This window comes from Liolophura sinensis, chromosome 6, assembly GCF_032854445.1.
Source record: "Liolophura sinensis isolate JHLJ2023 chromosome 6, CUHK_Ljap_v2, whole genome shotgun sequence".
Taxonomy (NCBI): domain Eukaryota; kingdom Metazoa; phylum Mollusca; class Polyplacophora; order Chitonida; family Chitonidae; genus Liolophura; species Liolophura sinensis.
In genome coordinates this window covers 48,419,975-48,443,273 of record NC_088300.1, presented here as the reverse complement: position 1 = coordinate 48,443,273, position 23,299 = coordinate 48,419,975, and the positions used below count along the sequence as shown (strand labels likewise).

Genomic DNA, 23,299 nt, shown 5'->3' with positions numbered 1-23,299 from the left:
TTCCTCTTTGATCTTATGAGGGAAGGTCTGGCAACAACTTGTCGTGGGTTTCCTCCCACCATAACGCTGGCCGCCATCGTAAAAGTGAAATAGTCTTGAGTATAGTGTGAAACACCAATGAAATAAATAAACTGTATGGGGTCACAGTCTCTGCAGACAATGAGGCAATATCAGGAGGATTGTCTACTACCTGGCAGTGAGCCATACATTTGACTTGGGTTTTGCCAGGTTACCTCCCCTTATAAACCTGACCTTTGTCATAAAAGTGGAGTATTCGGGTGAGTTCCTCAAGTCAGCTGTTTCTTGGTGTATGGAAGTATGCACATATATATGAGGCTCAGCAAGTCAATATGGTAAGTCACAGTCACGTGACTTGGTGGTGAGCCAGTTCCATCTTTTTGGGAATACATTTTGCACCTGTATAGCACTTATATGTTTTACCCAGTGTTGTACTAAACCTGGAGAAAACAATCTATAACAAAACCATTTTTAGAAAGTCTAACATTCATGAAGATATAGATGGATATATAGATGTAACAAGAAAGAAAAAATGACAAACCCAAACACAATCTTTCTAACCTATTTCACAGCTTTGCATTTTTTTTCGAGCTTTTTTCTGTTTATCTTATGTATATGTATACACACATATACATGCATATCGATATCCACCTTTTCGGCAGGATATAGGGGCAATTAAATTAAAAGTGTTATTTTTTTTCTTTGTTAATAATTTCTAGGATTTTCTCAATCCACTCAACTTCTTCATTAATGCCAAAATCCAAGTAAACTTTTTGTAAGTTTTTGTACCTGGTTACACAATCAAACCCCACAGAATAGTGAAGTTTGCGTAGGTCAATGGGACACAGGTGAAGAGGAGAGACCTTCTCTGGGTGTTTACTTGGATCAGCTGTCGGGTCGGACCAGCTGTTCATGACACAGGAATAATAAGAGCAGTGATCCATCCCGAACATATGCATTATTTCGTGAGCTGCCGTGTTCAGCAATGCTCTCAGAGAGTCCCCACTCTTTGCCTGGTGTTTCTGTGATATAGCTTTGTCATGGTAGCATGTTGACAGAACCCCTGCTTGGTCTCCAGTAGCTCGCCCCAAAAGTGGGGCTTTGTCGCTCGGGTCTTCGCAAATGTCCTCAGATGTTATTCCAAGAATACAAAACCCATCCTTTGGACGCAGTTCTTCCAAAACACCAATTATTTCCATAGCATCCAGTCGAATGTTATTTTTCCTGGTGCGATGTACAGCAATGGAATAGTTGTACCTGCCAGCTTTTAACGTGGCATCTTTCTTACCCACTGTCAAAAATAACGCAGGAAGAATCTTCACAGACATACAAAAAAACCCAACCAAAAATTGACAAATTCTGTCCAGAACAACTTGTTTTCCTACATTTCTGCTCAGAGAACCCTTCTTTGTTTTTATTTCTCCATCAGCAGTTCTTTTCTTTGCTGTGCTCGGTCTTGATTCTCTGTCAAACGGGAGGAGATATATTGTATTACGCTCATAGACAGGCAAGAATTTCTCCGTCTTCAAGAACTCTCCAAAGCTTTGTGGAAGTTCTTCCCGTTCTCTGCATTGTATACCGGGTGGTTTGAAGCAATTTACGATGGCAGAAGTATGCATGCAATGAAGGAAACCGTCTCCTGTCTCCACAGGCCCCAAAGCCTGAGAGTGTGTTTCCAGGACTCTACTCGACTCCAAGCAGTCGTATAGATATTCAGGGGAGATCACTCTAACGTTCTTGTCGCCAGCTTCTCCCAAGCGACCGTCGTCTTCCTTGTTGTAGCCTTGAACGAAAAAGTCTGTTTTCTCTGTGAGCGCTTTCGCTACTTTACCCCCGTGCTCTTTGATTATCCCTGTCACGTGAGGGTCTTCTGTGTGTGACACCACAAACACCAGATTTTGGAATAATCCTTTTCTAGATTTTACTGATGTCACCTTACCTTTTTTCGACGATGCCATCATAGATTCGGTTTAAATTGAGATGTGTTACGTGTCACCTGATCATTTGGGACAATTTACAGCTGGTTGACACTGCACCTTTTAAACTGCCGCCCAAGCTATCAAATTCAACCATCGGTCGTGTGATTACTCGTGTTATCAGCGTTGTGTAGGACGCGAAATTGCACCACAATGTCGTCTGTTGCGACACAAGACTTGTGAACTGGCGGACCATGGGAGACAACTTTGTCAGACGCTATGGTGCAGCTTGATCTTGACTTGGAGTGAGTGAGTGAGTGCTTGGGGTTTAACGTTGTACTTAACAATTTTTCAGTCATATGACGACGACGGAATCCCTAGAGTGCATGTATGTGCCTCCTTGTTGCAGGACGGGTTTTCAACCGCCCCTTTATCTAGTCTTTGCTTTGTTGATAAGAGCGTTTAAGGAGAGATTCTCGCATCTTATGACTCCAAGCGGCGTTTGAGATATCAAGTCATAAGTTATAAAACTTTATCTGGTGTGAAAATATGCGTGCATGAAAGACATATGGACACCGGCCACCTGTAGAATAAAGAGAAAAAGTGTTGCATCTGGTATTATATTATATTATACAGCAAAAGCCTGTGTTAAAAAAATAGCCGTCCAAGTTACAAGATACAGCTGTGAACTTGAAATGCAGACATTTACCGATAATATCAATGATGCATCTCGAGAAGACATCCCAGGTTCAGTTCAAATATCTTTTAATTCACAGATATGTACAGATCGAGGCCTATCCTGAATTAACTCTAGTTAATAACTGAATTAATTTTAATACACCAGGTTAGATATGGAGAAAATCAGTTTCCAGCGTCTTGATAACACGTACATAGAGCGCCGTTGGTTTATCCTATCGGGAAAATAAAATCTTTTTAGTTCATATTTAATTAGTACTTTATCGCGACCTCGTGCATGTCCTGATAGAGCAAGTGAGATCTACGGAACACATTGCTCGTCGTCATAGATCACATGTTTGAACACATAGATGTAAATGACACATTTTTGTATGACAGTTTTGCAGTGTTTAAAATTGTTAAACATTGTCACTTTATGAGTCATGATTCATTGTTTTGTTTTGTACGGCATTGAAGTCGTACATTAAAACAATGTAACGTAAGGCAAATATAGATGTTTCCTGGATGCTGGATTTGTACGCTTAAACGGTTGCCAACTTTAGTTTGTTTATCTCAACCGCATACTCCGAACATATTCGTTTTTACACTTGTAGATGTAGGCTGATGAGTACTGTTGTGCGAGGGACTGCTTCAACGACCTACTGACCTCTGCGCTTGTGGTTATTTCCACTCGTCTCTTATTCGTGTTTTGTTAATGAAATGCATCACGATGGCAATGTACGAGTCAGCTGTACCTCTGACCTTTGACATTTGACAAAATACCGGGAAAGCCCCCTTCTCAATCTGAACAAGGAAGTGAAGTTCAAGTTTAGTGAACACTTGTAGGATGCAAGTTGAAACTATATTTAAAATGCAGTGATCTAAACTTTACATGAGCGGTCCTGAAATACGGTGAGTATATGATAGGTTTGATTCACAGTATGAAAATTGTCAGAATAGGAACAGTGTCTTTCAGTAAAAGTTTTGAGTGGGAATTTCAGCTAGTCATTTCAGGTGGTACGATGTTAGTCTGACAATACTTTTCACAAAGAACTTCTGAGAAGTTCTGACATGACTGCTGGATGTTATTTTGGTGTGTAATTGATTTATCTACAGATCAGCACATTTTCTGCCAAAAGCCACACGTACAGGCTGACACTCATAAGTGTAGGCTGGGAAACAGTTTAGTACAGTGTAGTCCAGTCTACTTGTTCATACTTACCTTAAAAAAAGAAAGAAAGGGCCCGGGATCATGAAATGATCTTAGACTTAAGTCATTTAATGATGATAATGAAGTTTTGACTTAAGTCTGAGATCACCTTGTGATCCTGGGACCAGGGATTAAGAGACGTGTGTCTTAATCCCAGAGTACACTTTCATGTTTGAGATAGAAATAGGAGAGGGTGGTTACTGGTATTCAGTTCACATACTCCAGGATGAACTGAAAATCACACTAGCCCGCCAAACGTTGTTTCTGTTGTAGTATAACAAATTTTCTCATATATATTTTATACCATGGTTGATATTAAATAAAATACAGACATGAAATCACAACAGAGCATTGCAGGAAAAATAACTGTGCTCTGCACCTAGTTTTGGGAGAGTGTCTAACAATTTAAGCTGAAATGTCATTGCGTTACTAATTCTTAAGTCTATAATGTAGATTTTTGACATGGTTTACAGGGACATACCACCAAAAGAAATTCCGAATTTTTCCCTGTTGTCTACCAAGGTGGTGGTAATCCAGTAAAAAAAGTCAATCTTCCGCCATGTTTCTATATATAGCGACTTGTGTGAGGTGAATCTTGATGGTTGAAGAGAAACCTCGCATAAGACTGAACATTCAATTGTCCACTTAAAGGTATTTGTCGGTAGACATCTGGAAGTCTCAACTTTATGTAGATGACGTCGAAAATTACAGCACAATTTCACCAGCACTCTGTCTCTTTTAAACAGTCTCTTTACAACTTCCCAAATCGTGACATAGCTAGTTTTGTGAAACCTGACACCATGTCTCAATAACTTTGTTTTCTTCCTTTTCCAATCAATAACACTTGCTACGTAAGGGAAAGCAAGTGTTTCATGGAACAGCCCAATTGAACCTTACCTGGTTGTATTTACCTGTATCTTAGACAAATGATAGTGGATATATAATACAGTCCAGCTAGACTTGATGTGAAAGGCCTGCTGTAAGTGTATGGATTTGTGGCAAAGGATTTGAGCCGAGTTGAGGTAAAATAAGTTTCTGTGGAGGAAATACTGTATTTCACCTAGTTTGGTATGTAAACATGCATTTTCACCTTAAAATGAGACTTTTGATGCAGAAACTTCAGTTTTTATGATAAGATATTAATCTAACTTAACAAAAAAAAAGAAGTCAGAAGTAGTCCTATAAGGTGGATGAATAAATCAGAATCAAGCAAAATGTGTCACTTGAAAAATGCTTAACTTTAGGCAAAATGCAATACTTCAAGAAAGGTGGACTGAGTATTTCCATAAATTAGTTCTATACTGTATGTGAATTAATTGTTACTTGTACACATCTCGTCTGTCTAGCCAGAAAGTCATCGAAAAGTTTCTTTTTATACAGATTATGGAATAATGTTATATTTACTGAACTCTGATTGTACATTTATATATTGTGGGAGTTTTGAATTCCACTATATTTAATCAAACTGCTTACATCATGTATGTCAGCACTAAATAGATTTTCAAATCATCAGATATATGGGTATTGCTAATGTGGTACTGAGGATAATCATTTGTTCTTTCAAATACACAGGTGTTTATCCCCATTATGGCCCAGTCTTGACTGACATACACATAAGGTGTTCTGCAGTCTGGTTATCTCTCAGTACTGGAAATGATTCACAAAAAACAAAGTTTAATCTAATGTTATTTTTTTGGAATTTTAGTTTCTTCAGAGAAGGGGTATTTTTGGAATAATCGCTAATGTTGCATATTCACTTTTTGTTATAGGATGACTGAACAGAAATGAAGAATTATTTTGAGCTCAGACAGTAACTACATTTAGTATGCAAAGAGTCAGCATTTCACGTGTAAAACTGTACCAAACTGTACAACTGAATGTATAAATTATTCATGTACAGGAAGCATTTTAGAAATTTTAAGTTGATAGTGCATTTAGATATCGAGATAAAAAAAATTCATTTGCATTACCTGCACTGCTACAATTTGGGTGAAGCTTTCATTGCTTTGACCAGTTTACAGTGTGCAGGGCAACACTCCCATCTGATAGGCACTGTACACACTATAATTTCTGCAGTTAAAGGCTGTTACAATTTGCATATCCTGAGATTTCTCCTTTACTTATCATGCTAGAGCTATAATTAACTGGACTGTTAATGATTAAGGCAGAGAAACATGTATTATATTGCCATATAGCCATTAAACACCTAACCAAAATGTGGCAGGGAGTAGACAAGACAGGCCAAGGTTTGCAGGTCCAGTATTACGGTATAGGCTGGGGAACAGTGTACAGACTTTACAGTATAAATGTATAAATCTACATGTATAAAGGAAAAAGAAGAGTGTCCATGGTATGTACACTTTATCAATACTGTACCATATATATATATATCATGTACAGATTTTGCTTTTCTGTTTTGCTAAATTGAACAGAACAGTGCTCTGTGTTTATTTCTCAGACTGACGAATGTATCCAAGGCATGCACTTTGTTTTAGACTAATTTCTAGACCAATATTTTAGCGACATTTAAAGAATACATTTTAGCTCTGAGAGAATGTTTGTTGAGATTCAAGTCCTAATTAATATTTGCCGAATTTTAATGTTCCGAAATAGATTTTGATTGACATCATCATCATCCATATGTTACCTGAAGATGACATAATGGATATGGTTACATTCAGTCCTGCAATACTAAGTACAGTCCTAATAATGCTCAAAGCTTACATTAAGCAGGTATAGACATGTACATCTGTACAAGTCCAGTTCATGCTGGCTTCACTCTCCAGTCATATATGGAAAGGTCTGCCAGCAATCTGTAGATGGCTGTGGGTTGCCACTGGCCTCTGCCAGGTTTTCTCCACCATAATGTGGAACGCCGTTGTATAAATGAAATATTCTTGAGTATGGCATAAAACACCAATCAAGTAAATAAAAATACATGTATATGGTATTAAAGTAAAACATTAATCAGATAAACTTGGTGACTTCCTTTCCAGCCATATGTGGGAAGGGTAGCCAGCAGTCTGCGGATGGGAGTGGGTTTCCCCCAGGCTCTGACTGGTTTCCTCCCACCATAATGCTGGCCACTGTCATATGTATGTGTGAAGTACTCTTGAGTACAGAGTAAAACACTAATCAAATAAACAAATAAATGAAATAATCAGATAATAAATTAATATGTATGGTGTTCAGATTGAGTGGACTAAGGATGGGTCTGACTGTGATAGCGTACGTGTGCATCTATGTATTGTAGACATTCATTTTTAACAGCTCTTCCTGTTGTGTGAATGGTTAAGTGTTATATGTACCTATTGATGTGCAGGCATTTGTCAAGTTTTCATGGATCACAAAATGTCTGCAGTTAGTGTGTGCCAATTTGGCTTACCTTGAGTGTCAACTTTCTATAGTCTAGGCTGTACAGTTTAAGTGTAAGCCATCTCACTCTGTGTCACTGTATATCGAACAGTTTTTTCTTCAACAGGGAAGTGTGTCTGTAGGAAAAAATCAGTTGCGAATGTTACAGTTGTAGTGATTTAGATCTGTTGTTTTCATTTTCTTGCTTGGGATAAAGATATCTTTTACGTCATGTTTTTCCGAAGACATAAAATTGTGTGGTGTGTATGTGGTGGTATTTACATGTATTCATTATCATTGTGGCTGTTTGCCTTGCAAACTGGGAACAGCCTGTGTATGGCAGTTAATATGTGTACATGTTGGAATCGTGAATCCTTACTAAGTCTAATCATCTAACCTAACTCTAAAATAAAAGATCTATGTTGTGTTTGTATGTCCAAGGCCAAAATCAGTGACATTTGATATAACCTTGACAGGTGCCCTAAAATTATAGAATACCCTAAAAACCCAAATTGCAGGGAATATTGCCCGATAAATTTATGGCAAATGTGTGAAAAAATGTCTTATATTCGTTTGTACTGACTGTAGAAAGATTTAAGAGTAATTTTGGTACTATAAATTGATATATATGGCATTAATTTCAGTTTTTAATGTTAAAATATTTTAACCCAACTGTAGCCTTTTAAAACGGTACCCAGTTATAAATTTGATGTCTGTCCTTCAACTCACCACAAGTGTTCTTATGATCAACCTAACATTTTCCGTGTCTGTTGCTGAGAACGCTTGAGAAGGGGCAGTAAAAGAATTGCAAATATGTAGTAATGAAACATAGATGTAGTTTCCTTAGCTGTTTAGTGAATATTATATAATATATGAAGTAGAAACATGCCATTTTCAGTGTGGGCCAGATGTGAATTGTTTTCAGTGGGCACCACAGTAGAACCTATGCTTTGAAGAATGACTTGTACAAAGGTAGTGATTTGCTGATGTAACTAGTTCTACACATTTAGGTGGTTAGATCATCCTTCAAATCCGAGTTTGGTCAGGATGTTGTGAGGCTAAACTACAAACATAATACTATTATGGGTGGTGGTGAGTTTGCGCCGGGCTCTGCCGAGTTTCCTCCCACCACAATGATGGTCGCTGTTGAATAAGTGAATTATCCTTGAGTACAGCATAAAACTCCAATCAAATAAAGAAATACTAACAGTAACTGGACCTACGATTGGCGGAGTGTTAGAGTGTGTGACTCTCAATTGCTCGCACAATACACAGAGATTGCCAAGATTGCGTCACCCTCATTGTTTATTGGGCTTTGATTGATAGTAAGCAGTTGACTGTCTTCATCATCTGCTTGAGGTCTTTCGAACAGTCTTAATGCCTGTTGAAGACCTTTTGCCTTGTACCAATGTGGCGTGCCGGACAAAGTCTGCAACATTAGGGGTGAAAAAGTTTGTTGGCAACTTGCTAAAGGTGAGAGGTTTATTCCCTGACACTCGGTTTCTCTCACCATATCTTGAATACCGTTTTAAACTACAATCAAATATATAAAATTAATACTCATATGGTAAAAAGTTAATTTATGATAATTAATTTGTTGAGAGAAGCAGTCATACTAAGGGTCACGTCAATTTCCCAACAGTATGTGCCATACACAGGTATTTGACAAAGCAGTTTTCAACTTAATTTGAAACATTATATTAAAATTGAATAAAAATAAATAAAATGTAATTACCTGTAGTAATTCATGCTTCACCATACTAGAACTCAAACAATGAGCACTTTTCCAGCTCTTGTTATATGTACAAAAAATTTACACTAATTTCAAAATTTACACTAATTTTGTCAATACTTGCAGCCATTTTCGTCAGACTTTGTATGATTTATGCGATCTTTTCAAAAAGTACCATGTATGGTAGGTGAAATTCATATTGGAACTACAATGTAAAATTTTATGGTTTTTCAGTGTTATAGTTGATGCTCGGTGTAGTGGTACACATTCATTCTGATCATATGCAAGTTAAGATAACTAGCAATGAACTGTATCTTGCATGCGGTCAGGACATATATGTAGGCAGTCATGTATGACTACCCTGAGCCCATTCAGCGCGACAGTATTAAATATGAAACACAAATACATGCAGCGATAAGTCATGCAAACTGATATATCACAGTCCCTCTGCTTACTCATAGTACGTCTAGGGAGACACTGCTTATCTATGTTCACAGTGTAACATGTTAACTTAATGTCTGCAAGGCTATTACACAGGCTACATCGGTAATTGCATACATGTTAGATTAGATAGGTTGTGGGAATCTGCGTGGCCCCTGGGCCCGCTTTGCACAAAACGATTGTAAGCCAAGTTGATTGTAACTAGTTACAGTCAACTTAAGTTACGATTGCTTTATGCAATCAGGGCCCCTGAGGAAAGTTTTAATGGTTTACAGTACATATATTGTGTTACATGGGGTAACTTGTGATATTTCTGAACATCCCTCTTTGTTACATGTAAATAGAATTTCACATCTCTGAGCTTTTTCTTTTTCGAGCAAAAACCTGTATATGTAAAAGGATTGATTGTGTTGATGGGATAGAGTATATCCAAGGTTATACGCTCAGATATGTTGTGTTTGTTTTTCGCGATATTGGAAAGCGTAAACTTCCTTTCCCGGTGGTGGCCAGTAGAATGCTGGAAGGAAAGTGGGCAGAGCCTGTGGGAACCCACGACCGTTCGCTACTTGCTGGCAGACCGTCCCATATATGGCCGGAAGGGAAGCCAGCTTGAGCTGTATTCATAACAACTGCATTGATGAGAGGCATTTAATAATATAATTTAATAGTAACAGCACAGCTAGGCCAGCTGGTGATCTATGTTTTCATGATTAGCACAGAATTTAACGGTAGAATTCAGTTAACACTGATTTACACATGGTGCTGTCTTGCACAGCTTGGGATTTACTTACATGGCTTGGGACAGTCTTGTATGGCTTGCCTTCGGACAGTCTTGGAAAATTTGGGACTGATTTTTTCAGCTTGTGACTTACTTTAAAAGCCTAGGACTGAGATTTAGAATTATTAATCGACTTGCACAGGTGATGAGTTCACCGATCATCAAGATGGTAATGACGTCTCATTTTTGTTCCCAGCCTAGGTCTTCAGTAATAGTATCCACATTAGAAGAGATGGTGCATGCATGTAAACAAACCTTTAACATTTCGTTGTTTATTTCAGGTTCAAAAAATGGTTCGCAGACCACTGCCTGCACCGCCAGGGAGCAATGTGAGTTCTCTACCTAAGTCCAAGCATACAGACTTACCACCAGAGGTCAGTATAAAAATCCTTGTTGGTCATTGTCACTTCAAATCTGTTAATAAACACCTTCGTAAGAGATTTAAATGTGTTCAAGAGTGACTCCAGCATGTGGTCCATTAACTACTTAAGCTCAATTCTATCTTAAAAAAGAGGATTTTATGAAATGTTCATGAGTAAAATGTTTTGCTTTTTGCAAAAGAATCTTGTTTGTCTGCAGAAGTTTCTGCCAACTTGCTTTCTAATTGGCCAGTTAACAATGACATGTATGCCAAAAAAGGTAGTTTTCGACAGCAGCTTTTGTTCAAAAGTGTAGTAGAAGTTAATCCTAGTTTAAATCTTACTTATTCGTCTACCACTTTTCATTCAAAGTTATGGCACTTTAGGTTGGACCAAAATTATTGCCAGGCTTTAACCCTAGGGCACTTTTTGAGTAACTCACCCCATGTCTGAAATAGGTTTAATCTACCTGTTTGGTTTGATTCAGTTGTGCCGGAGGTACAAATATAGCGGATAGTATAATGCACATGTATACTGCTGCGTTTTTCAAAAACCGTGCACATCCATGAAAGCACTTCACTCACATGTGGCATGTGTATCATGGTGGAGTATACATATGCGCAGGTAAGGGAAAATGAACAATAATGGATTATGTTGTCAGAACCATGGGGGATAATAATTGGAAATTATAGTATATGTTAGACAACAGAACAACCTGCACAGTGTACATAAATTGTGAATGTCAACAAAGCTTATTTTTGGAGTTTCGTCTTACTTGGACAGTATTTTCCCATTTGTATCAATCAGCATAAGTAATGAATGTAGACGTGAGTGAAACAACAATATAGACGTATGAAATCCCTTCAGCCTGACTGGCCACAGGATGGTATAGTCATAGTGAAATACTGAATAATTTGGTGCAATACTGATCAAGTAAGTTCAAAAGGTATTCTTTTTGAATTTGACAAATGGGCTTCCATGGGGATAGTTAAGGTTGTTTATCTTGAAGATCAAGTTGTGGACTTTGAGTAGGAAGCTAGAAGGGCTTATTCCTTAATTTTACTTATTAGAATAGATTGTATGGGTATTGCATGCGAAACTTATTCAAGAAGCTATTTGTGTAAGAATCCCATCTGAAGAGCTGATATTGTCCTTAATTTAATGTTTAAGAAAAGCAGACTTACATTTTTTCAGACTGGTTGAATAATATACCAACTTTGGCAAGCTTTAAAGGGAAAAGGAAAGAAAAACTTCAACAAGTTTTAAAGGGAAAAGGAATGAAAAACTTCAAAGGTGAAAATGCCGATGAATGTGAAAATGTTTATGGATACCTCCAACAAACAACTTTTCAATTTATGCCTGAGTTTTGTTGTGATATTTCTTCCTGTTTTGATTCAGCCATTTGCCTATAAAACTTCCTGCAAGAATCCATTTTAACTCACCCCTGCATAAATAAAAACTTAAGAATAGCTGTTTCCATGATTGTATATGTGCCAACCAAAAAAGTATTTTAGGACTTGTACTTCTTACAGATGGGTTTCACTATGAATGTGACATAGGTTACGAGGGTAGCTACACGTACTCTTCATACATAAAGGAAAACTGTAGATGGTAAAACTGTAGGAAAGTAAAACTAATTGTACAAATTGGATGCCACACGGTGGTGCTAGTATGCTTAGATCTGTGATGGGTTGAGTATTTTCCACGAATAGTGAAACATGGAGTGACTTATTACTTTCAGTTTTATAACAATCAAAAAATCAAACAGCTTAAAGTAAATGTCTGATTTTTCACACTGATATAATTAAAAATTATCACATATAAAGAAATGATCAGATCATTTTATTAGTCTAGATGTTTGGAGCTGGTGTTACAAATTTTATTTTCCATTATGACATTGAATCGTTTAAAAGACAAAACATTGAAATGCTAGCGTCATGACAATGTTAAACAAAGTAATTGGGTGATGCAAGAAAGGGGTTGATGTCATATTGGCAGTTTTGTTGATGGCATTAGACTAAACACAGACTTTAATGTTGTGTCTGAATTGACGGTTTTTAGATGTTGCTCTTTATTGTATGTGTAGTTTATTGTGCTGAAGGTGAGAGGTATGAGTGTATCTTGAGAATTAGGCTACATACACTCTAAGCTGTAGTAAGCGGCTTCACGAATCATTCTGTAAGTCTGTCGATCAGTATATCTTTTAGCATCGGGGCCTGCGCCAGATTTGATAAAACAAATTCACTCCTCCCGAGGAAGTACACCGGGACAGAACACAAAGACGACGGTTAAACGAGAATGTTTAATCATGCACACAAGACGGCACTACACGAACTGCCAACAGGCGGGAAAAACTACACAAAGAACACCAACTGCTGTAGGCATGCACAACAGAATGAAAACCTCACATGATTTATTTATTTGATTTCTGTTTTACATCATACTCAAGAATATTTCACTTGTACAACGGAGGCCAGAATTAGGGTGGGAGGAAACCGGGCATAGCCCGGGGGAAACCCATGACCATTTGCAGGTTGCTGACAGACCTTCCCACGTACAGCTGGAGAGGAAGCCAGCAAGAGCTGGCGTCACATAACATAGGCACAGCTACCAATAGTCAACCGACAACAATACTGGCGCTGAGTGCCAGACGATGCTGAATTTTGCAGTACATTGCAGGTATTGCAAGTATATGGTATTTGTCTCTCAACCTGTAAATAGGGCTATTAGACTTTTGGGTTTGGTAGGTGGTGTCATTTTCTGGCATCCCAAATCAGCCAGCTACTCTGGGTTTCTGTTAGCTCAAGTTCGGTGTCAGTACAATGAGTTGTTTGAATCTAAACTTGTAACCCCATCCCGTCTGGTTTCATATTTGGACAAGGTCATACTACATCAAGGTCATAACAACTCAGTTTTCTCATTCGTCCCAATCCGAATTCAGGGCCTGTGCCAGATAGTGTCACTGCACGTCTAACCAAAGTTTTGTATTTCTTATGTGTAAAATACCTCATCTCCACTGACAATTGCAGTCGTACCATATTTGCGTTCTAGATAGAGAATTTAATCCAATGCACTTCCTTTGCTCTGCGCATTTGCCCAGTAGAGATCCCCTTCCCACCTATGACCAAACTGGCCTCGGACCCCCATTCATTTTCCATAAGCGACAATGTTAACATCTAGTGCAGTAGCTCAGTCCCAAATATTCCGTGGCCAATAAGCTTTGGTGCATACCTGGCCCAGCCTGGGAGAAACAAGCCATAAAAATCTTGACATAGGTTGACCGTCAAAATCTGGACCTATACATGCCGGCAGCTGGGAGGCGTGCCTAGCAATGCCAAGGGGACGTCACTCGCAGCCTCATCACTACCTCACACCTTGTGTCCTCTCACCCAGAATTTCAAACTTTCATCAATAAAGCTCATACCTCCTCAAAGTTTAGACTGTTTCCAGCATTTTAATACCAAGCATGCACCTGTGCACCAAAAATGGACGCCTGGGAGCAAAAAAAGACTTTACACCCTAAAATTCACAGAACTACAATCGTCCCTACCGAAAAGTGGAAGTTGTAATGGGGGTCTGTGTCCTATCACACCAGCCAACTTTTTTCAAAATCAATAATTTTTGCACCACATAATGCCTGACACTTGATACATGCAGAAACCTCGGAGTTGGATGAATTCAAGTTGGGGTACCCCCATCTTGGACATGTGTCTTTTTTTTCAGGGTAAAAAAACTCTGAAGGGTAAACTTTGAAGCTTTGCAGTGCATATACCGTTCAAGATATCTCCATTAGGTCAACTGCTTTGGAAAGACAAGATGTTTATCTGCAAGAAAAGTTAAAAAAATCACATTGACAGAGCACTTTAGACTTTTCAAAAGCAACCATTTAGAGAAATATGCATTTTTAAGAAGACTTTTCTACTCAGAGCAGCTTTAAATATCAAAGTTACAAGCCAAAAGTGTCAAAGCATACATCAAAATATAGGCAATTTATCTGACAATTAAATGTCAAAATATAAGACATTTACTTCAGCAACTTTGTGAAAAAAATTGACTGACAGTGTGGTAGGGGGTATCAAAGCAGATTGTCACAATTTCGGAACAATCATTTGTGACCAAAATCAAAGCAAGAATAATGCCTCAAGGTGATGAAGACCTGCTCACAGGCACTTTTTCAGTGGATAGGACTTAAGGAAAGACTAGTATCCCAATTCCCCACTGAATAACATGATGAAACCCTTTGAAAGACCACCCAGCCAGGCCCCCCCACGGCCAAGACGGTGCAAGGTAGATTCCACGGCTGGATCAGACAGAGATACACATGAGCAGGAATGGGCTGCTGAAGGAATGCGACTCATAGATATACAGAAAATGGTGTGTATATGGAACAAAGTTATGCTTGAGCACAGTGAGACCAAGGACCACTGTCCACTGCCCAGGTTAGAGATAGCTGCAGAGAAAAAGTGGGGTTTAGCCTGGGCGTTCAGTTTTAAGTGCTGTGACTGTGACTATGTATCTGGCTTCCACAAATTCTACAAAGAGGTAGAATGCAACAGACCTGGCCAAAAAGCTGCGGCGGTGAACCGAGCTCTTCAAGTAGGCCTCCAGGACACACCAATGGGGAACACCCGAGCCAGACTCCTATTTGCAGCGATGGACGTGCCGCCTGCCACTTGTAGGAACATGCATCGCACTGCAAACCATGTCGCATCTGCAATCACAAAGCTGAACAGAGAGGATATGGCAAATAAGGTGGAAGAGGTAAAGGCATACAAAAGGCAAAGAGGAGAGGATGACAGCACAATAGATCTGGCCACAGACACTCGCTACAACAGCATTACCATAACCAATCCCAAGAAACTGGGCCAGAATGCTTCACAAGCCATGTCCCTGGCTGTGGAGACATCAACAGACAAGCAATACATTGTCTCCGCAGCACTGAAGAATAAATTGTGTTGGACTGGGTCCTGGCTGAGAGGAAAAGGCTTCCAAGTAAAGTGCCCTGGAGGACACAAGGAGTGCACAGCGAACACAAACCCACGTGCCCCCTGGTCCGAGTATAATATGGGGAACGAGATTGGCGAGGGATTGGCGAGGCAAGGTGTTTTAGCCAAGCTCGTAACCACGGACGTCGACTCCAGGTCAGCCAAGGGAGTGGAGGACGGCATCCGACTGGTCGAGCCACTGTGGGAGGTCGAACGGTTAGCAGACCCCAAGCACCTAGGTAGATCCCAGTTCAAGAAATGTAACCAGGCTAAGTTCAGCGATGCCATGTTTGAAGGACAGGGCCGAACGAGGGAAGCCAGGAAGAAAGCACAGAAGGTGTTGAGTCAGGATGTTAAGGCCAGGTGTAGCTTGATATTTTCTCAACTTATGTCTGAGCACATTGGTGACATGAGGAAAATAAAAACTTACCTACCCAGGGTTGTGGATGCAACGGTCAGGTGTTACGGTGGGGACTGTTCCAAATGCCGCAGGAACAGCGTGCTTTGCTCCGGAGGGGAAACCAGCAGCTGGTGGGAGAGGTCCCTGTTTTTATCCACCAGTAAACTCTGCCCTTTCAACATGGATGACAACGACAGGAAACAATTGACCGAAGTACTGCACATGATGTTGAGTGAGACAGCCGTCGCCAGTCTCCGGATGAACACCAGCACTCAAAAGTGCGAAGCTGTCAACAGATCACTCACCGTCTCCTTGCCCAAGAATGTAAACTACAGCAGAAATATGGAGGGAAGGGCGGGGTCCACAATCCACAGACTTAACAATGGCCAGGACAAGTCCACGGCAGCCAAACCCCAAGCTGTCGGCGCCAGTATTTCACCTAGCAGCGAGAAAACAGTACAACAGATTTAAAGGGTGAACCAGTACCACAAGGTTTATAAGAAGCAACAGACAGTTAAGGGGAGATCACTCCGCAATACAGCCAGAAAACTCCGAGAGCACATTGAGTACAGGCTTTCAAATCCAGAAGAGAAAATTGACTATGCCAAGGGACAACTGGGCAACAACCCAACAGATCACACATACACTAGATATTTGTAACCGCCAGTTTTGTATATAATTTGTCACTGCTGTTTGCACCTTGCATACTGCCCATGGCCGAGACAGCGCCCTACGTTGCAGCAGCGCTGCCTGTTAATGTTAACACCATGCGGTTCCAAGCTTATGTGGTTCACATTTACACAGCATGTGTTGTGGCACACCTGTGAACAATCAAGCTTGGGATCTAAATGTGACAGCCCCTGTCTGGCCATATAAACAAGTCTACTGATATGTTTCTTCTTCCATCGATGTGTGACGGGGTCTTTTGTAGGAGGCAAGGCCATATCGACCATCCCTCATCAATGGTCCAGTCCACACTCGACAGGCTCCGTTTTTGCTATAAACACTGAAACTTTCAATTTTTGCAGCAATTTCTGCTCTGAACGTCTCCATTTTCAAGCGTAGGAATACTAGAACGTTGCATGTTGTTCATTTCAGGATGCCTATACACAGGCTACCCTACACTGAACAGTATTTTACCGATTTTTCATCAAAATGGATATTTTCAGAAAATAAATAGCCCCAAGAAGCTATAAAACGGCTCAATCAATGCAAAACACATCACAGACATGCCCACCAAAAATTATCAGGCTGCTGCGAAATCTAAGCGCATAGTGACATTTTTCACATTTTGGTGACTTCGTCAGTACAGGCCTCGGACCCCCATTAATTTTCCATAAGCGACAATGTTAACGTCTAGCGCTGTAGCTCAGTTCCAAACATTCCGTGGCCAATAAGCTTTGGTGCATACCTGGCCCAGCCTGGGAGAAACAAGCCATAAAAATCTTGACATAGGTTGACCGTCAAAATCTGGACCTTTCCATGCCGGCAGCTGGGAGGCGTGCCTAGCAACGCCAAGGGGACGTCACTCGCAGCCTCATCACTACCTCACACCTTGTGTCCTCTCACCCAGAATTTCAAACTTTCATCAATAAAGCTCATACCTCCTCAAAGTTTAGACAGTTTCCAGCATTTTAATACCAAGCATGCACCTGTGCACCAAAAATGGACGCCTGGGAGCAAAAAAAGACTTTACACCCTAAAATTCACAGAACTACAATCGTCCCTACCGAAAAGTGGAAGTTGTAATGGGGGTCTGTGTCCTATCACACCAGCCAACTTTTTTCAAAATCAATAATTTTTGCACCACATAATGCCTGACACTTGATACATGCAGAAACCTCGGAGTTGGATGAATTCAAGTTGGGGTACCCCCATCTTGGACATGTGTCTTTTTTTTTCAGGGTAAAAAAACTCTGAAGGGTAAACTTTGAAGCTTTGCAGTGCATATACCGTTCAAGATATACCCTAAAATTCACAGAACTAGAATCATCCCTACCGAAAAACGGAAGTTGTAATGGGGGTCTGTGTCCAACTATTTTCTTCTGTAGAATTATTCCTGTTGTTGTTGGAACAAGGTTTATCATGGGTCAAGGTAATCTTTTTTTTATTTGAACATCATTTCTCTGTTTCAGCCTCTCTATGATGACGGTGCAGAACCTCCCCCTGCTGTGGGGCCCAGGGGTGCTAAACCCCTCCCTCACATGCCTGGACCAGCACAAAACAGGGTATTTATTTTCTACAACCAAGCAGGTTTTGTGCCAGACAAGACTGGAATGACCCAGTAAACCCGTAAGAGAGTCCGCCTGGAAGTCGTGACCTAGGATCAAACCCAGGTTGAGTCATACCAAAGACTTAGAAATAGCAATTGATGTAGCCTTGTTTGGCATTCAGCACTGAGAGGTTAGAGCAAGGAAACAGGACTGGGCCCAGTTTCACAAAGCGGCATGTGACGTATTTTTATCGTTCATTTGTCGTACGATATTTCGTGTCACTATTACTGTATCATTGTCCTATATGTGCGATAATCCTACATGTATGACATCTTGGTGAAACTGGCCCCCTGGTTGTTCCATTGTTGATATAATGTGACCGGGTGTGATGTCTTCAGCATGATACTTCTGGGGTGCCAACACACATTTACTCGCCCTGTCACAAGATGACACAATGTATACAGAACAGAAATTCAACTCCGTCATTATTTGGACATGGGCATTTATAATTGGATAATAATAATAACATCTCATTTTATACCTGTAATGCTATTAATTCATGTACATGTATATTTGACTCTGCAGGTAAGTGATGGAGAAACATACGAATCAGTCGATATAAAAGATGAAAAAGTGGTAAGTTTACTTCACCAACCTGGTTAACAGTTGAGAACTATTATGACTGTGGAAAACATGGGTTTAGATTCACACGAGTTCTCATGTGGTTCCCATTGTCAAGGTTTTTCTTTGATTCCAACTGACAAAGTTCTCCCATGGTTTTGATGGATAAGGTTCTGCTTTGGTCCCCACTGACAAGGTTTCCATGTGGTTTCCAATGACAAGGTTTTCATGTAGTTGCCTCTGACAGGGTTTTCATGTGGTGTCCACTGACAAGGGTTTTCTGTGGTTCCAATTAAGAAGGCTCACCTGTGGTTTCCACGGATAAACTTCTGTTACAGTTTTCACTGACAGGGTTTTCTTATGGTTTCCACTGACAAGGTTTATACCTTGTAGTTTTCACTGACAAGGTTATCTTGCGATTCCCATTGACAAGGTTCACTTATGGTTCCATCTAATAAGGTTCTGGCGTGGTTCCACTGACAAAGTTCTGTTGTGGTTCCCACTGACAAGGTTCTACTGTGGTTCCCACTGACAATGTTTTGTTGTGGTTCCCACTGACAAGGTTCTACTGTGGTTCCCACTGACAGTGTTTTGTGTCAGGTGTGAGGTTTAGTGTGCCAACTCTTTTTGTGAGTTATCAACGAACAGTTTATGGTTTGCTCTCAACAGAATAGTTGTTTGTGTGTTCTTAACAGGACAGTTGATTGTGTGTCCTTAGCAGAACAGTTCATTGTGTATTTTCAACAGAACAGTACATTGTGTGTTCTCAACAGAGCAGTTGATTGTTTGTTCTCAACAGAACAGTTGATTGTGTTCTTAACAGAATAGTTAATTGTGTGCTATCAACAGAATAGTAGATTGTGGGCTCTTGACAGAACAGTTGGTTGTGTGTTCTCAGTAGAACAGTTGATTATCTGACACTGAGGACTCCTCCAAGCTTTGGCATCACAATTATAAACTGTTCTGTTTTATTTCTCTAGGTCATGCAGCCGTTTTATGATGATTTTGACAGTGATGCTTCATCTGGTGAAGATCAACAAGAAGTAAGCTATTCATGTTTTCTGATGTTTATTTTACCTTAGGTGATTGTGAGATTTCAGGTTAATTTAGAGTATTGTATTTAACCTTAATTTTTTCACATGGCACATTTTGTATCATTTTAAGGCATTTATGCATTTTTATGCACCAAACTTTACAGTATTGTATTGAGTAGCGGAAGAGCACTTTTCTCTACATGTGGCGTAATATGTTCAAATAGCTTCAGCTCCAGAATCCCATGAACTGACGTGATATTATGACGATTGCTGTGCACTTAAGTGTAGGTCTTAATGTGATAATAAAGCAGTGAAAATTCTTAACCTCTGCAGGGTGCAAAATTGCCCAATTTCCCGGGGCAACCTAAAATTCCATTGGGCAACTGAATTATTGGTAATGGTAACGTGTGGGGTATCTATAATAGAAACAATGCATTTTGATCATCTGTCAGTAACACTTTGTCAGAGATATCTTTCTTGCTGTCAGAGCAATGACTTGACTAATTAACCTGTCCATGAAATGAAAAATAAACCCTTTACTTTTATTTTCCATTTCAAGTCAAAATGACTCTTGTGGGCAATACCAGAACAAAATAAGTAGTCCAAATATTTTGTTCACCCGAATCTTCTGACGAGTAACTGGATGTATAGATTTTGGTTACCCGTGGGCAACAAAGACATTTCCTTAATTTCACACGCTGCTCTGCACCATTGGTCATTGTGTAAAGATTCATTAATCAGAATGTTAACTGTAGTGTTATTAAGAGTTATTTTACTTAATCTTTACAGACCTATGATGATTTTGGTCTCGGCGGTGCAGCACCGAAACAGCCTCCCGTAAGTACTTTTATTAATGGACTGTGTATGTTATTATCCCTGAATATAGGCAATTGGTTTGGGCGAGTTGAAGGTCACATTGGCCAAGATCTCAGTGTGCACTGGTGGAGGTGCATAACATTGGTCAAGATCTCACTGTGCACTGGTGGAGGTGCATAACATTGTCCAAGATCTCACCATGCAGCAGTGGAGGTGCATAACATTGGCCAAGATCTCAGTGTGCACTGGTGGAGGTGCATAACATTGGCCAAGATCTCAGCGTGCACTGGTGGAGGTGCATAACATTGGCCAAGATCTCACCGTGCAGCAGTGGAGGAGCATAACATTGGGAGTTAGGATGATATCCTAAATGAGGATAGCTAACAACAGCCTATTTTGACGACTCCAGAGCTCACTGTTCAGTTACAGCAGAAATGTAGCGTTTTTAAGGCAGTACTTGGATTAATAAAATACACAGGCAATTAGTAAAAATATTATTAATCAGGTGTTTCACATTACCTTGGTATCAGTGTTTGGGTCACTGTAGTAACCCTCAGGCCACTTAGGTGAAAACGTAACAGAGTTCTGCATCATTCCATCTGGTGTCCTTACAAAAATATTTAAGTTAGAACAGGCAAACAGTTCGCTGATTTTAATTTTGCAAGTTTATTGGCTTCAGTAGTTACCATCCTGCCTGTAGAGCCTGCCTCTTAAAGCTGGACTAGACCATTTTGATTTTTAGTTCACATTTCACCAAAAGTTATGAATTTCTTTTCTGTTATGGATTTTAATTGCAGCAGCTATTTTTGCCTTCTGTAATTTTATAGGCCACATATGACTTTATTTTGATGCAAATATTCGCTTTGATAGTGCTTCTCAAGTATGACTTAAACACGTAGCTGTGGGAAACTAATGTGTCTCATACATGTACAAGTACATGTATTCCATTGAAGCTATCAGGGGAGTTTGGAGTTGGAATTCTTTTGTTAGCAAAGGTTAGAACAGTCCTACTTTGTCATGTGAATGGTGCAAAATGTTAGACAACCTTTTGTTGAGATCAGTTTACAGTGACATCTCTTTTTTCTTTAGGAAGTTCACTAACATTCAGATTCTGAATCTTCCTATCATTTCCTCCACTCTAAATTACATTTTGTGACACTTTTTTCAAATGCCCATGTTATAGTGAATGTGATAAAAAATAATTGCCTAACATTTTTGACTCATGATACAGTTGGACTTTTTCTACCTTCAAAGATAAAAGAGTTTGAACTCGAAACACCCCTATTGTTCTCTTCTAAAACGTCTAATAAATTTTTTAATAAAGTTTTTTGTTGTCCAGGTTGACAGTGGTGATCAGCTTTATGATGAAATGTCAGAAGGCCAGCCTGTAAGAACGGCAAGACTCCCACCCCCTCCTCTAAACCCAGGAAAACGGCTGCCCCCACCCCCAGCAGGAAATGTAGGAAAAGTCCCACCTCTAACAGGGAGGCGAGCCTTACCCCCGCCACCTTCACCCTCTGAGGAAAATGAAGGGGTACAAGTATTTCCCTGGTCCCTCAGATATAGATGACCTCTGTGGTATTCTAATCAGCTGGACATCTTCATCCTCTAAAGCAATTATTATGAAAATGACACCAACAATTATTAGTTTGTGTCACTAAAGATACAGGGTTCATAAAACTGTGCAAATTGCACAGTACTTGGGAAGGTCTGTCAGCAACCTGCGGATGGTCGTGGGTTTCCCCCGGGCTCTGCCCGGTTTCCTGCTACCATAATGCTGGCCTGCGTCGTATAAGTGAAATATTCTTGAGTACGGCGTAAACACCAATCAAATAAATAAATAAATAAATAAATTCATTATTCACTTCCCCCTCATTACAATGTGCTTAAATTCAAGATCTGCTTTAATATAGCTGGGTCAGAAATGTTTTCCCCAATTTTTTCATATAGTTTTTTTTATGTGCACACATCTTTACATACCTTCGAAAGTTCCAGTGAAGAATAGCTTCAGACTTTGTAAATTTTGGACAGACAGAAGCATGGTTATTGTGTATTTATCCAGTGTTCCTGTATCATATTTCTTACAGACTCAGTAGCTACCTGTAACTGTTTAAAATGTGCTTATAACATGATAAGCATATTTTTCCACCAACGAAGATGTTGGTGTATACTGAGGGAGAGTTTTTTACATAATCGTTTTTTTCCGGGTCATTGGGGTCACACCAGGTATAAATTCTGTTTTATGATATTCCTTTTTAAACATGGTGACCAATGGTAGAGCTACTAGACTCTCATTACAGTCTGAAATAACCAAATGTAACTCTCACAACCCAACTCACATATACACTTCAATGAGAAGGTCTTTGGAATGGTTACTATTTCCCGGCAACTCCAAACTCCAAGTTCCCGGCAACAAACATTATTTACAGTTAAACAAATAGAGAATCTCTTAGCATATCTAAAATGACTCAAGAAAGTAACAAACAATATTTCGAACATGCTTCATAACGAGTTTACACAAAGTTACGTAATGACATCACTGATCGTCATTATATCCAGGGACAGCGGCGTCAACCATTACGTTGCTGTGCGTACATGTTAATTCTTTTGAATGAAATATCTAACGATTAGATCAAAGTACTGGCATAACATGAATCTAATCCGAAAGTCTCAATGTTTATAGAACAAACTCAGACATTAAAACAGTTTGTCATCTATGAAAAGTAGTATACCGTAAAACAGCTGAT

General features: G+C 39.7%; 2 protein-coding genes across 5 annotated transcripts in view; one reads left to right on the top strand and one right to left on the bottom strand.

The window, feature by feature from the left end:
* Positions 1 to 663: 663 nt before the first annotated feature.
* LOC135469120 (uncharacterized) lies at positions 664 to 2,163 on the bottom strand. The gene has a single exon (XM_064747652.1). The coding sequence runs from the start codon at positions 1,977 to 1,979 to the stop codon at positions 708 to 710; it is 1,272 nt and encodes a 423-aa protein (XP_064603722.1). The 5' UTR covers positions 1,980 to 2,163; the 3' UTR covers positions 664 to 707.
* A 1,206-nt stretch (positions 2,164 to 3,369) lies between these two features.
* Positions 3,370 to 23,299, top strand: part of LOC135466242 (bromodomain-containing protein 4-like) — a 33,733-nt gene continuing 13,803 nt past the window's right edge. For all 4 annotated transcript variants that reach the window (XM_064743652.1, XM_064743651.1, XM_064743650.1 and 1 more), the window contains exons 1-7: positions 3,370 to 3,521; positions 10,406 to 10,498; positions 18,004 to 18,096; positions 18,667 to 18,717; positions 19,683 to 19,745; positions 20,526 to 20,573; positions 21,892 to 22,086. In XM_064743652.1, the coding sequence (XP_064599722.1) occupies positions 10,415 to 10,498; positions 18,004 to 18,096; positions 18,667 to 18,717; positions 19,683 to 19,745; positions 20,526 to 20,573; positions 21,892 to 22,086 (534 nt within the window). In that variant the 5' untranslated portion in view covers positions 3,370 to 3,521; positions 10,406 to 10,414. The remainder of the gene's footprint in view (positions 3,522 to 10,405; positions 10,499 to 18,003; positions 18,097 to 18,666; positions 18,718 to 19,682; positions 19,746 to 20,525; positions 20,574 to 21,891; positions 22,087 to 23,299) is intronic.

What these genes read in the sequence shown, in the direction of transcription:
- LOC135469120 (XM_064747652.1), bottom strand. Translation starts at nt 1,979, where the DNA reads ATGATGGCATCGTCGAAAAAAGGTAAGGTGACATCAGTAAAATCTAGA.